The sequence below is a fragment of the Lucilia sericata genome, unplaced genomic scaffold (assembly GCF_015586225.1).
Source record: "Lucilia sericata isolate MDLA Ls3-8-SP2 unplaced genomic scaffold, ASM1558622v1 Contig000093F_arrow, whole genome shotgun sequence".
In the NCBI taxonomy this organism is placed as follows: Eukaryota; Metazoa; Arthropoda; class Insecta; order Diptera; family Calliphoridae; genus Lucilia; species Lucilia sericata.
In genome coordinates this window covers 439654-454686 of record NW_023994125.1, presented here as the reverse complement: position 1 = coordinate 454686, position 15033 = coordinate 439654, and the positions used below count along the sequence as shown (strand labels likewise).

Sequence of the window (15033 nt, the reverse complement as noted above, 5' to 3'; positions counted from 1 at the left end):
TTAATAGTTAAATAGTGAAAAAATTCGTCACAAATAACTAACGGGACTTTGTCTTAATTGTGTGTATGTGTGTCCTGTCATTTTCTTAATGTTGTGTTAGAGATGTGTTTTTAGTGTACACTGTTTTATCACGTCAATAGTCGATTAAAAGGGTAATAATGTTCACAAAATATAAAGTTGATAACAGAGTGCAACATATAATCGAAAGGAACTAAAAGTCGGTAAATGTGTTAATTTAAAATAGAAAAGAGGAAATTAGTGAAGGTATAACTTTCGCGGTTCAAAATTTGAATGAATGTCGCTAAATTGATTGTCAGGATATGGAAATAAGAGCATTAGTGAATGTATTATTGTGTAATTTTAGATTTGAACTACAAAAAGCATTTCTGATTAAACAAAAAACAAATCACGATTGTAACTTAAAGCGCTGTTTTAAAGGTAAGTCTTTTTTGTTAATTTTTTTAATTTAATTTTTTTATAAAACAAATTACATACTTATTTTTGCTTCAATTAAAAGAACGCATATTTTGTGTGATTAGTGTAGGATTTTTTTAAATTGTGTAGTTGTTTTGATGGGTTTGACAGCCCTTAGCCGATAAATTCGGGTCATTCCGGTACGTAGAACAGGCTGTTGGGTTTTTAAATACACATAGATAGCTTAATTTTATGTTAATTTATGTATTTGTATTACAGGTCATGGTTGGCCATGATCTGTACGTTCTTGCTACTTCTTTTCATTAGGAAAATGTCTCTAGGAGTAAAATTAAAGTTATGTATCTGAAAAATTTTAATTTTATAGAGAACTAATTCAAAATATTTCCGTTATTTTCAAATATCAGTATTTAGCAGAAATTTTTATTATGTATGTATTTTTTTTTAAGTGTCCTCCATAATTGAAGTGGATAGTAGAGTGTAAAATGAAATCGAAATTAGTCAAAAAATAGCATCGATTATTATCGAGTAATATAATAGAAGTTTCTAATAACTGGTTTCTATACCTCGATAATTGAAGTTGATAATAGTGTGCATATCAAAAATCAGAGATAAAACTGTTTTTCGGTTTGAGTCTTTACTTAATCTGTAATATCTTAGAGTGGGTTTTTGAGTTGTCAATCCAATGCCAATTAATAATCAGATTAGTTAATCTAAATATAAGTTTAATCTGATGTAATCCCACTTGATGTTTTTGAGTACAAGATTAAAGGATCGTTTACCCAAAGATTGGTCCTTAAAGTTTTGGTATCGTTCATTTTAAAGTTAAAATAATATGATTGATGTACCTATTTTGTAATCTATGCATCATAAATACTTCTAAATCAACTTTAATTCCAGTTACAACAAGTGTTTTTCTTTATTAGACATTTATACACTAATATACATAGTTACATACGTATTTATAAAACTTAAATTAAAACAATGAAATTTCTATAATTTTTCCCCCAAAAAAATCAATTCTTAAATAAATGCAGAAACATAAAATTATAAAAAAATATTGCAATATGTTACATTTAATAAAATATTACAAAATTAAGTAGAAAAAAATACATAAAATATAATAAAATCTTGAAATTGTTGTGAAATATAGACAGAAAACAATAAAATAAAAATTATTAAACAGTGGAACTAGATGAAGTAGTATTAGACAAATTGGTGGTGGTGTTAGGTCGGCGAGGCTGTAAACGTATACGAAAGCCTTCTTCCCGTTTTAAAATAATATCGGCCTGTAATTTGAAATCCTCCTCAGTCATATCCGAATAGACACGATAGTTGCGTAAAATGGTCGATAAAAGTATTTTCAATTTTAACATGGCATATTTACGACCTGAAAATTTAAATTAATTTAATTTTTTGTTTTCTTCTATATTCATTTTGCCATTACTACTTACCCACACAACTTCTGGGTCCAGCTGAAAATGGTACAAAGGCATAATAATGACGATTGGCTTGACGTTCGGGTAAAAAGTTATCGGGATTAAAAACATTGGGATTTTCATAGACCAAAGGATTGCGATGTAATTTAATAGTGGCCACTGTTATAGTGGCTCCCTTGGGTATAACATAATTATTTGAAACCAATTTTAAATCCTCCTGCAATTCTCGGGCTATAAGTGGTACTGGTGGATACATTCTTAGGGTTTCCATTAAACATCTTTCTAAATATTTCATTTCTAGAGTATCTTGGAATGTACAAGATCTATCAGAACCCTGGAATATTTCATCCAATTCAGCTATAACTCTATCTTGTATATGCTGATGTATACCCATAAGCGATAAGAAGAATGATGAGCCAGCTGCTGTGGTATCATGACCTTCAAACATTATCGTATCTACTTGTTCTTTGATTTCGGTATCTGTTATGGCGGCACCATTTTGAGCACTCTCCAATAGTAAGTCCAAAAATGCCAATCTTTTCTTTTCGCCCACATCGTTATCTTCCACATCCAAGTCATCTTTTAAACCCTCAGCTTGACCAAATGATAAACCCTCAACAGAAGTAACTTTTTCGTTTTTACCATTAACACCATTTGATTTGAGACTTTCCGTTATCAATTCACCATCTTTAGTCCATTCGTATTGGGCTAGGGAACCTCTGGTGCCTTTGGTGAAGGCTTCTTTTTTATTTTTGATGACTTTTTTCGTAAGACCATGTATAATATTTAATAGTTTTCCTTGATCCTGATAGTATCTGGTAAGTGTGAAGAGAAATTCACTTCTTAAAAAGAGACTACGATGTCTCATGTGCAGAATATCGCACATTTTCATTACAGCCAAGGCGTATTCATAACCGGATTTATCTTGAGTTTTTCGCGAAACTCCCATGGCAGTTTCTGGAAAAAAGATTAAAAAGTATGTAAATAGTTGTTAGCATAATCATATAAAGCTTGATTAGTCAGGGATACTTTCTAAATATCAAAGTCCAACGTAATTTAGTCAAATTTTGTAATAACTAAACTTAGACAATGTTTCTATAACACGCAAAATAAAAATCCATTTCTCTGCCTTTAGTCTAGTGTAAATGAACTGTACAAAATTGTTAATAATTAAATTTTGAAAGTTTACACATTTTTCATGTTTTCCAAAACTTTGGAAACTATTCATGTGTATTTCTTGACTAATGATTGGCAATCCGTTGTTGTGTTTTTTCTCTCTTCATTTTCCTTAATACACAATTGATAAGTTTCTTCAACTTAAAACTTGCATCACAGTGACACGTAATAAATGGAAAGAGTATGATGTCTATATACTTTGTTTTGCATTTGAATGGAAATTTATTATAGATACTTTTGGATTTGTAAAAATGCAGGCCAGGCCGGCTAATGTTCGTATAATAAATTAAATTTAGTTAAAGTAAAGGAGTAATAGATAATGAAAGAAATATATTCAAATATAGTGGTGATCTTTTATAACGCTATGAGGATACAACAAGCAATGATTAAAATTGTTCAATTTCATAGAAATTGATCCAACGATCATTTTGGAACATAAGAGTCGATTAACGACCACTTTGTTAAACGATTAGGTATGACCCTGCATTGATCGAAAGACGAACAACTTTTTAATTCAATTATGATAGGTCTAATTAAACTTCTATAATATTTTTGAAAAATATATATTGGAATGAATTAACTTTAATAGAATCAAAAAGGGTAGAGTTTAATACATGTACTTCATTCTTTCTGCGCAATACAAGTTGAATCTTGATTTGAGAGTTCTCAAAAGATTCTTGTATTTGTAGAAATCATTGAATTCCATTTCAAAAAGAACTAATGAAGTTTGAGAAACTTTTTTCACCTCATTTATTAAGATTAGAGACTTCGGGCTTTCGTTAGGCATATCGAAAAAATCGAGTTGTTCAAAGATTGATAGATTGGTTGACTTTTCTATATTTAGTCGTCGAAGAAGTATACTAACTCACATTGCTGTGAAGGACTGAATTAGAAGAAATCTACTTCGGAAGCAGCAAATAACATTATAAAATTTTACTTGGTACTTTGGATTTACAAAAGTAATATCTACTAAAGGCGGCACTGGAACAGAAACGTAAACAAAGGCAATAGATTTATCACTATAAATGAGTGTTTCAATAAACTAAGCAATCAAGATACCGAACCTTTATCAGGACTCTGTCCGAGCTTAAAAGTCGAAAACAGCTGTTAAAATTTAAACCTTCTGGTAGCCCAGATGAGAATCTCCTAGATATTTTAATTGTTGTCTGTTTTAAAGATATTAGTCTCCAAAGGAGAGAGGGAGCAGTTATCTGGACATTGATCGTGGCAGATCGTGTCAGATTTTCCCCATTTATAAAAATCGAGAACAGAAGAGTCGACTATCACAAGAAAACAATGATATCTTTTTAAAGGAAATACCAGAAAATAAATCATTAGAGATCCGACTTCTGTTTAGGCAGAATTATATCTTCTGTTCGTACTTGATTATAAAGATTTATGCGATGGCACGGAATTACTGTCGTAAAATTTTTTACCATTTTTTAGAGAATTACTTTTCTGTCTTTTTAGCGAGGTTGAAGTCATCATCCACTTTAATTGATAAACCAGATACAATTTATTACTAGATTGTAGCTACCGATCTTGTGATAGGCATTGGTCGTGCCAGAACATGTCAGATTTTCCCCATTCAGAAAAGCAACTGTACAACATCAACTTTAATTAAATCTATGAAATTAAATTATAATAAAATAAACAAGCTACCGATCAAGCTGGCTAACACTACAAATTGTACTGCCAACTATAAATTTTGCGAAAAACAAAAATTTTTTAACATAAAGGTATTATTAACCCATTTTCTATTAACCCACATTATTGGTTGCAATTGCTTTTACAAAAATTAATTAATGTTTTATTAGTATTCATATTTCTTTACTTTCCCAAAGCCTCTCTCTCTCTATAACCCACAATTTGCACTACTTCTTCAGTGGTTACATTGACCTCACCATATTATTTTTACCCCAAAACTTCCTTTAAATAAATAGTTTGCTATAAAACCGTATTGCTAGCAATATAAACAAAAAACTGAAAGAAAACAAATATCCATTTATATTGCATAACACAGTATTTCTTTATTTAACTTTAATGTCCAACCAACAACTCAAACAAATAGCAAAACTTTTCATTTCTTTGGCCTACATAGTGTGTGTGGTGGTTCCTCTACAAACATTCATTTAACCATCTAACCAAGAAACCTGATTGTAAACCATGAACATGTGTCAGTAACGTGCGAATTCAAACTAAAGAAAAAAAAAAAAAACAAATAAAAAAACTTGTTATCATGACGTAGATCCTCCATGGCGAAAAAAAAGAGTCAAGCTCCAATGAGTTATGCCAAATAGAAAATCAAATACAAAAGAAACCAATAGAAAATAGTGAAAAAGAAAGAAATTAATAGTTTAGCTGAATTTTCGTAAAGCAAGCAACACTATTTACAAATAAAATATTTTCAAATTATGCAATTGTAGTTAGTAACTGATGTTACTAACTGTAGTTGTGTGGCAGGATTTCTAAATAGTTTTTTTTTTCCTGTTTAAATGGGTGGCATAATTAGTAATTACACTGTGAATTTGCAAAACCCATTAAAAACATTACGAAATATGTTTCCTTTCTCCTGCTATAATTATTTTGGACAAATTGTTAGATTGTCACCTCTTATTAATTACATCCTCAAAATAAATATTATAATAATGATACATACAAAATAAACTTCATAGTAAGAGGAACATTTATTATAAAGTCCACTATAGATGAAATAAGTCGAAGTGCTTTACGTGAACACCTGTCATGATGGCCTTATTTCAAGGGGGTACTTTTACAACCACTGGATGAGCTGTTAGACGTCTAATCACAACCCCGTTGTGTTTCTAACACACAGGCGGCAATTTTTGCACATCGTTTCGCCGGTCCATGTACAAGCACTTTGCTGAAGTACTCAAGCTATCTAATCTGTGACCGTTGCTGTCCCGTTACGTTACTTTCGAGATTCAAAAACATCACATTGTTTACAACCTCACAGATGGGATGGTCTCTCACGATTCGACAATCGGTAGGCCGAAATACAAATCCATCAAATAAGCCAAAGACAAGTTCTTGCCCACACATAACACACTGTGGCAAGTCTGATATGAACAGATTTACCCCAAAACTTGCCCTGACAATAAAGGAAAATTTAATCACCATTCAACTCAGCACACTTCCCATTTATCCGACACATTTACTCTAGATATACGGGTGTAAGGAGGCCTGCATACCTCCTTATCCAATTCTGTATCAGATACACATAACATCAACTCTCTCACAATAACTGCTCTGCGGGCTAATCATTGTCTTTTTTCGGCAACTAATCCCGAAATATAGATTCACCGTGTATCGGTCTTTTAAACAACATTCTCTTATCGCGAATTTTTAAATTACAGCCACCAAGTACACCTCGGTAGGTACCTCTCCAACAATCCGGACAAGTCAAAGACTGAAACTCTGTCCTGTGGGCTATTGGTTTCCTTGGAACCATATTATACTTTGGTTCGAACCCAGGTCAAATTATTCCAAGGAAAGGCTGATGACACATTAGACACCACAAGTTTATAATCCCGGTTGACTAGAGGCTTCACTTTTTCCCTGATTACAAACACACTAAGGTGGGGGCCTTAGATCAGTTTTTTAAACAACATTCTTTTCCAACGATTTTGGGTTTAAATTACAGTCACCAAGTGCACCCCAGTAGGTACCTCTCCAGCAATTGAGACAAGACAAAGACTAAAACTCTGTCTTATGGGCTACTGGTTTCTTTGGAACCGGATTATATGGTACTTTGGTTCGACCCCAGGTCAAATTATTCCAAGGAAAGGCCGATGATACATTAGACACCACAAGTTTATAGTCCCGGCAGACTAGAGGTACTGGTACCAACACTTTTTCCCTGTTTGGAGACCCACCAAGGTGGGGGCCTTAGATCAGTTTTTTAAACAACATTCTTTTCCAGCGATTTTGGGTTTAAATTACAGTGCATCCCAGTAGGTACCTCTCCAACAATCGTGACAAGACAAAGACAGAAACTCTGTCCTATAGGCTACTGGTTTCCTTGGAACCGGATTATATAGTACTTTGTATCAGTATTTTAAAAAATATTCTCTTCCCCCGATTTTGGGTTTAATTTACAGTCACCAAGTGGACCCCAATAGGTACCGATCCAACAATCGGGACAAGAGAAAGACTGAAACTCTGTCCTGTGGGCTACAGGTTTCCTTGGAACCAGATTATATGGTACTTTGCTTCGTTCCCAGGCCAAATTATTCCAAGGAAAGGCCGATGATACATTAAACACCACAAGTTTATAGTCCCGGCAGACTAGAGGTACTGGTAGCACCACTTTTTCCCTGTTTGGAAACACATCAAGGTGGGGGGCCTTAGATCAGTCTTTTAAACAAGATTCTCTTCCAGCGATTTTGAGTTTAAATTACAGTCACCACGTAGGTACCTCTCCAACAATAGGGACAAGACAAAGACAGAAACTCTGTTATATGGGCTACTGGTTTCCTTGGAACCAGATTATATTGTACTTTGGTTCGGGCAAGGATGATACATTAGACACCACAAATTTATAGCTCTTTTCCCGTGATTTTGGGTTTAAATTACAGCTACCAAGTGGATCCCAGTAGGTATCTCTCCAACAATCGGGACAAGTCAAAGACTGAAACTCTGTTGAAACTCTTGTTCTAAAAAATCAGAGTATACAAAACTTACATTCTAGAACCAATTAAGTTATTCAATGACAATACCCAAAGCGTAATTGTATGAGTGTGTAATATTAATGGTTTAGTCCTAAATCGAGTATAGGAAAGGATGGCCTCAGAAAAGTTTGAGAATCTCCTCTTTAAAGAAAGTTGTCTACAGTATTTAATGATAATTACCAATGAAATAATTGCAGTATTTTATTGTTGAACATAGTAGAAATGATTGTAAATTGCATATCAATGATGTAGTAATGTAATTATTTTTTAATCGACAATATTTCTTTCAGTACAAGTGTATGAATTGTCTATTCATAATTAATTTTCGCCAAACATTTGTTTTAAGGATGTATTATTTGCTATAATTTGGCAACAAAAACTATTATAACATTTGGCAGTTTATCAAAATGATGGAAATACTTTGAAATATAAAATAACGGACAATGTCATTAACATATATTTTTTATTGTTACATGTTAATGAAGCACAAATTGTCTGTTAATTAATTATGCAACAAATGCAATTAAATAAGATTGCGAGAAATTTTCAAAATATTAAAAAAAAGTGGGACAAATAATATTTGATTTGAAGTGACATAAGTTAACAAAGAAAATAATTAACATACATTTCTAATGTTCATTGTTAAACATTATAATTTCTATGCAAAATTGTTTATTATTATCATAATAGAATTATAAGTTTTTATTACACACTTACCCAATAAAATTTCAACCGTTGCCTCACTCATATAATCATGACAATCGAAAGTTTTACCATTTTCTGCCTGCAGTTTACGCACTACATTGCGTGAATTTTCATTGAAAAGATCAATGAAACTTTTCAAAACGTTTAAGTGGAATGTGGGTGCAATCAATTTACGATGTGAACGCCATTTGTGACCTGAAAAAGAAATTGTTAACAATGAAAAGCGTGAATTAGATTTTGTATTATTATTCAAATGGGAATACAAGTAAAAAATTGCACAAATATAAATTGTTAAATCATTCTATTAAATTAATAACAAGTAGTCAGTGATTAATATTCTAATGAGTTTAGATTTTTTTTAAGGAAAAATATGTCTAAATTGATGAATAATTCCTGTTAAAGTTAAATGAATTTTTGGCACATTATATGTACAATATTTTAATTTGTGACAAGTCAAAACCGTGACTACTTCACACATTTTCATTGTCTTCCTACTAGTGATCATGGTGTCATTAACATCTGGTAACATGATTTGAACATGTTTATTTGCCCCATTCTCTAACACCTACACTGAAAAATTTTTATGTTACGCATTTTCTTTTTTTCTGTCTTTTTATTTAAAATGTAATATTTTTTTAACACATACAAATTTATGTTTTATATGAAAATGTCACATTAAATAAATGTTTTATTAATTATTCACAAAAAAATGAACACAATACGTCTGTGTTTTTTGAAAATGACTCATATGATTTGAAACATTTGTGCAAAATATTAGATTTTAGACATTGTTGTTTAATTTTAATAACATGATTTAAAAAAAATAAACTTTTTAACTTTATTCATAAATTACTTACCCGTACTAATCAGTAAACCATCTCCTAGCCATGGTTTGAAAAACTTATATTCGGATGCTTTGTCTATATATACCTGACTGCTTAGTAATATTTCAACATCTCTGGGGTCATATATAAATATCACCAATTTCGGACCAATCCACATTTTGGCCACGTGAGGAAACTCAGCACTTTTACGTATAACAGTTTTGAAAACAGCTGTAATTTAGGAAATTAAAATTAATAGAGAATTTTTTTTATAAAAAAACTTTTTCGAAAATCTTCCATAATATTACAAAATACAAAAATGTTTATAAATTTTCTATTATTACAATTTTTTATAATATATGAACTTTTCCAAATTTTCCATAAAAAGAAAATTTTTTATTTTTTTTGAAATAATTGTTTTTGAAAATAGAATTTTTTAAAACATTCCCCTAAAACGAGATTTCTTGTAAGGAGAATTTTTCGAAAATTGTCTTATTTCTTATATTTCTTTAATAATAGTTTTTGAAAAGATAATTTTAAGAAAAAAGGGAAATTTTCGACATTGTATAAAAAGAGAGCTTTTCAAACAATTTCTATATAAAAAGAATTATTCGAAAAAGTTTTTTAAAAATAGAATTTATCGATTCTTTTTGTAATTATAGATTTTTTCAATAATATTCTCTTTAAAAACAGAATTTCTCGAAAAATTTCTAGAAAAAGAGAATTTGAAATATTTTCGAAAAAAGGACTTTTAAGATAATTTTTCAAAAAGTTCCTATAAAAAGAGAATTTTAATTATTTTTGAAAAGAAGACTTTTAAGAGAAAAAGAAAATTTTAATTATTTTTTAAAAGTTGTTTATAAAAAGATTTTTTTTTAATTTACTTCAAAAGAAGAATTTTTTTAATTTTCTATAAAAAAAAAGAATTTTTCGACATTCTATAAAAATAGGGTTTCGAAATTGTTTTAAAAACAAAATTATCGATTCTTTTTGTAAAAATGTTATTATTGTTGAAAAAGACTTTTTAAAAGAGAATTTGTGAAAAAAATTTTATAAAAAAGAATTTGCCGATTTTTTTTTATAAAAAGAGAATTTATCTGTAAAAAGAGAATTTTTCGAAAATTTTCTATCAAAACAGAATTTTTCCAAAATTTTCTATCAAAAGAGAATTTTTCCAAAAATTTCTATAAAAAGAGAATTTTTCGAAAATTTTCTATCAAAAGAGAATTTTTCCAAAATTTTCTATCAAAAGAGAATTTTTCCAAAAATTTCTATAAAAAGAGAATTTTTCGATAATTTTCTATAAGAATATAACTTTTCGATCATTTTCTACGAAAAGAGAATTTTTGGTTCATTTTCCACGAAAAGAGAATTTTTCGATAATTTTCTACGAAAAGAGAATTTTTCGATAATTTTTTACGAAAAGAAAATTTTTCGATTATTTTCTACGAAAAGAAAAATTTTCGATCATTTTCGACAAAAAAAAAAAAAAAAATATAATTTTCTCCGAAAATATAACTTTTCGATAATTTTCTATAAAAAGACAGTTTTTCAAAAATTTTCTATAAAGAAAATATTTTTGATCATTTTCTACGAAAAGAGAATTTTTCGATCACTTTCTATGAAAAGAAAATTTTTCGATTATTTTCTATATAAATATATTTTGTGAAGATATTTTGTAAAAGAAAATACTTCCAAAATGTTGTAGTAGAAATAGAAAATGTAATGAAAATTTTCTTTTAAAAACAATTTTATAATTTGAAAGACAAATACATATATTAAACGTCAAAGGTCACTTAAATGCTGTCATTCTTATAAATAAAGGATTTATAGCACAATTTAGAGAGTTTGTTCTTGATTGGACAAAATTTCATAATTCACAGAAGCACTTCGACTTCATTTTTTACGGCCGACTGAAGGCGTAGAAGTTTTTAACAATTTAGTATTTTTTGGAAAAGCGGATGTTAAAAAATATCTTTTGTGATCCTGACGATTTAAAAATGCAATTTACTAGTTATGAATTTTCCAATATGTTTTGTATTCGATGTTTTTTGGAAATATTTAGATTTTTGATATAGAATATTTTAAATTATTTTAAATGATCTTCACAAGAAAATATATATTTTTTTAAATTATTTTTATCGCTTTTCATTAACTCTTATTGTTTTTTAAATTAATGTTTTTTTTTTTGCTTTTTTACAATTAATTTTACACAGTATTTTAATATTTCTGTTTTTTTATATAAATTTTATTCTGGAAAAAATTTTTATTCTTTAAATTATCACCATTATTTTACTTATTATATTTCATTGTATTCACATACACGAAGCTGGTCCCAACACATCGAATAAATGACCCACTATTGGTAATCCTTTGGGTCCTGGTAATTTATCGGCCAATTCGTATAAATGTCGCCGAGATAATCGCCAGTACAGAAACCACAATAAAATAGTGGGCAATAATAAAAAATAAAAAACACTGCCGGGAGATATTAGATTGGGATCTTTTAGCATTTCTAAAGCCATTTTAAAAAACTGTTAATTTTTTTGATTACAAAATTTTAAACACTGGTTTTAATTTTTTTTTTTAATTTTGCGCAATATTTGATTTTTCTATTAATTTATTAAAACACTAAAATATAATAAAATATAGTGTTTTTTTGTATTTTTCCACTAGTTGAATACTTTTTCACTAATTTCTTTTTTTTTATATTATATAGTCGACCGTTACTTTTTTTCAGTTATTTTTTCCCGAATTTAATTCACCGTTCAGTTGAAATAGCGCGTCCACAATTAAACTGTGAACGTGCATCCAAATGCAGCTTACTTTTATAGCCTGTGTTTGCTTAACTTTTGTCGGTTGTCTAGTTTGTCTGCCTGTCCCACAGTTAGTTACTTAGTTAGTTTGTCAATTCGTCAGTTAGTTATTTATTTTAGTTTATTTTATTTAGTAGTCCCTGGTATTTATTTTTGTGCAAAAATTCAACCATTTGTATAGAAACATCACATCTATCTATCTACTCTACCTCATATTCAAGTCAACAATCGGGTTTCAATCGTAGGCTCTTTTAGTTTTTCTTCTTGTGTGTGGATTTTTTAGTTTTATTGTATTGTAGTCGATTATGAGTTCATAATAGGGTTTTCAGAAGTATCCCGAAAATTTCCTTAATAATTTCATGGAATGTTTGTCTCATAAAGTACGATTTATTGCTCAAAATAAAATTTGCACTTAAAATCCAATTTTATATATAAAATCCATTTGTGACCAGAACATTATTTCACACCAAAAATGATTTTTTTTATATCCGATTTTTCACCTAAAATCAGCTATTTCCCCATAATCGTATTATGACTACAGTCATAATATAGAACAAACTATAGTCGACACTACAGTCGGCACTATAGACTAAACTCTAGTCAGACTATATACTAAAATCTAGTCAGACTATAGACTAAACTATATTCAGACAATAGACTAAACCATAGTCAGACTACAGACTACACCATAGTCAGATAATATTCTAAACTATTGTCAGACAATAGACTAAAATATAGTCAGACTAAACACTGAAATATAGTCGGACTATAGAGTAAACTATAGTCAGACAAAATACTAAACTATAGTCAGACTAAAGACTAAGCCATAGTCAGACTAAAGAATAAACTATAGTCAGACTATAGACTAAACTATTATCAGACTATAGACTAAGCTATAGTCAGACTATGGACTAAAAATTAGTCAGACTATAGAGTAAACTATAGTCAGACTATTGACTAAACTATAGTCAGACTATAGACTAAACTATAATTAGACTAAAGATCACACTATAGTCAGACTATAGACTAAACTATAGTCAGACTATAGACTAAACTATAGTCAGACTATAGACTAAACTATAGTTATACTAAATAATAAACCATAGTCAGACTATATACTAAACTATAATCAGACAATAGACTATAGTCAGACTATAGACTAAACCATAGTCAGACTATAGACTAAACTATAGTTATACTAAATAATAAACCATAGTCAGACTATAGACTAAACTATAGTCAGACAATAGACTATAGTCAGACTAAAGACCAAATATAGTCAGAGTATAGACTAAGCTTTAGTCAGATAATAGACTAAACTATAGTCAGACTAAAGACTAAGCTATAGTCAGACTAAGGACCAAACTATAGTCAGACTAAAGAATAAACTATAGTCAGATTATAGACTAAACTATAGTTTTGCTATGGACTAAACCATAGTCAGACTATAGACTAGTCTATAATCAGACTGTAGACTAAACTACAGTCAGACTATAGACGAAACTATAATCAGACTATAGTCTAAACCATAGTCATACTATAGACTAAACTATAGCCACACAATTGATTAAACTATAGTTAGACTAAAGACCAAACTATAGTCAGACTATAGACTAGACTATAATCAGACTATAGACTAAACTGTAGTTAGACTATAGACTAAACTGTAGTCTCGACTATAAAATAAACTGCAGTCGAGACTGTAGACTAAACTGAGACTTTAAACTAAACTGTAGTTGAGACTTTAAACTAAACTGTAATAGATTTTGTTGAATGATATTCTCGAGACTATGTACTTAAATTATAGTTGAGCCTACAGTCTAACCTATTGCCGAAACTATAGACTAAACCATAGTCTAGACTATATACTAAACTGTAGTACATATAGACTAAACTATAGTAGAGACTGTAGACCAAAGTATAAAAGTTAAATGGAATTTCTCAATTGGAGCGTTATTTGAAGATCTGCGATTTTAGGTTTTTTGTATAAAAATCGATTTTTGGTGCGAAATAAGAAATAGTATTCTTTAGTTGAGACTGTGTAGAATATAAATAATAATAAGTCAGACATAGACTACACTATAATCAGACTATAGTCCGTGCTATAGAAAATCTATATTCAAGACAACGGACTAAACTGTAGTTTAGAGTGTAGACTAAACTACAATTGAAATTCTGTATAGTTAAATATGTAAGCGAGATTATAGACCAAACTGCAACATTTAAACAAAACAAGAATGATTTTAGTCAAATTTCCGGGATTTAAAGGAATAATATAAATTTTTTTGCAAACCCTAGTTTATACTCATAGTTACGTATATTTTGTCGTGTGTAAGCGGCATAATGCAAATGCATTAATTGTAATTTTAGTACCCTACATTTATATATGAGTTACTAAGACGATTTAATCTAGTCCAGTAATAAGTACAAAAACTAAATGTTTTAATTAGTATTGTCCTATTTTATTACAAACAATTGATAATTATGTGACATATGTAAATGAACAGAGATTTACCACAGTATTCATAAAGATTTTAATCGTTTATTTATGGCTTATTACAAAATTCCTATAATAAACCATCAATAACTTTATTAAGCGTTTTTGAATACAGGTATGAATTTTTGTATGCATTTCAAATTTTGAAAGAACTTAATGTATTTTGTGCTAATTTCTTCTACAAACTTTGATGCTCATTTTATGTTCAAATCTATTAGAAAGTTACTCTATTTGGACTGGTTTCAAGCATTTTTATATGACGACTTTTTTTTTTAAATTCGTACCAAATATCAATAAATATTTGAAATTTTTTATTAATAAGTTCATAAACGTAGTGTATATCTCTGTTGCCTATCGCCGGTTGTTTTTATTTAATTTCTTTTCTTTTTTAATTTCTTCTTCAGCTAGTCAAAGCTCAGTTTAAATATCTATGATTTATAGGCTTAAGTAATT

The 15033-nt window shown here is 29.4% G+C and overlaps 1 protein-coding gene across 1 annotated transcript; it reads right to left on the bottom strand.

Annotated features, from left to right (window-relative positions):
* Positions 1-1331: 1331 nt before the first annotated feature.
* On the bottom strand, positions 1332-12068 carry LOC119599844 (cytochrome P450 4g15). Its single transcript, XM_037949753.1, has 5 exons — positions 11591-12068; positions 9301-9498; positions 8456-8638; positions 1887-2828; positions 1332-1822 (listed from the first exon to the last, which is right to left on the bottom strand). Exons 1-5 carry the CDS (start codon positions 11790-11792, stop codon positions 1611-1613), a joined length of 1737 nt encoding a protein of 578 aa, XP_037805681.1. The 5' UTR covers positions 11793-12068; the 3' UTR covers positions 1332-1610.
* Positions 12069-15033: the final 2965 nt, after the last annotated feature.

Bases quoted from the DNA above. Each gene is read 5' to 3' on its own strand.
- LOC119599844 (XM_037949753.1), bottom strand. From the start codon at position 11,792: ATGGCTTTAGAAATGCTAAAAGATCCCAATCTAATATCTCCCGGCAGT. The intron at 8,639-9,300 runs GTAAGTAATTTA...TTTCTTTTTCAG, and splicing joins TGGTTTACTGATTAGTACGG to GTCACAAATGGCGTTCACAT. The intron at 2,829-8,455 runs GTAAGTGTGTAA...TCTTTTTTCCAG, and splicing joins AACGGTTGAAATTTTATTGG to AAACTGCCATGGGAGTTTCG.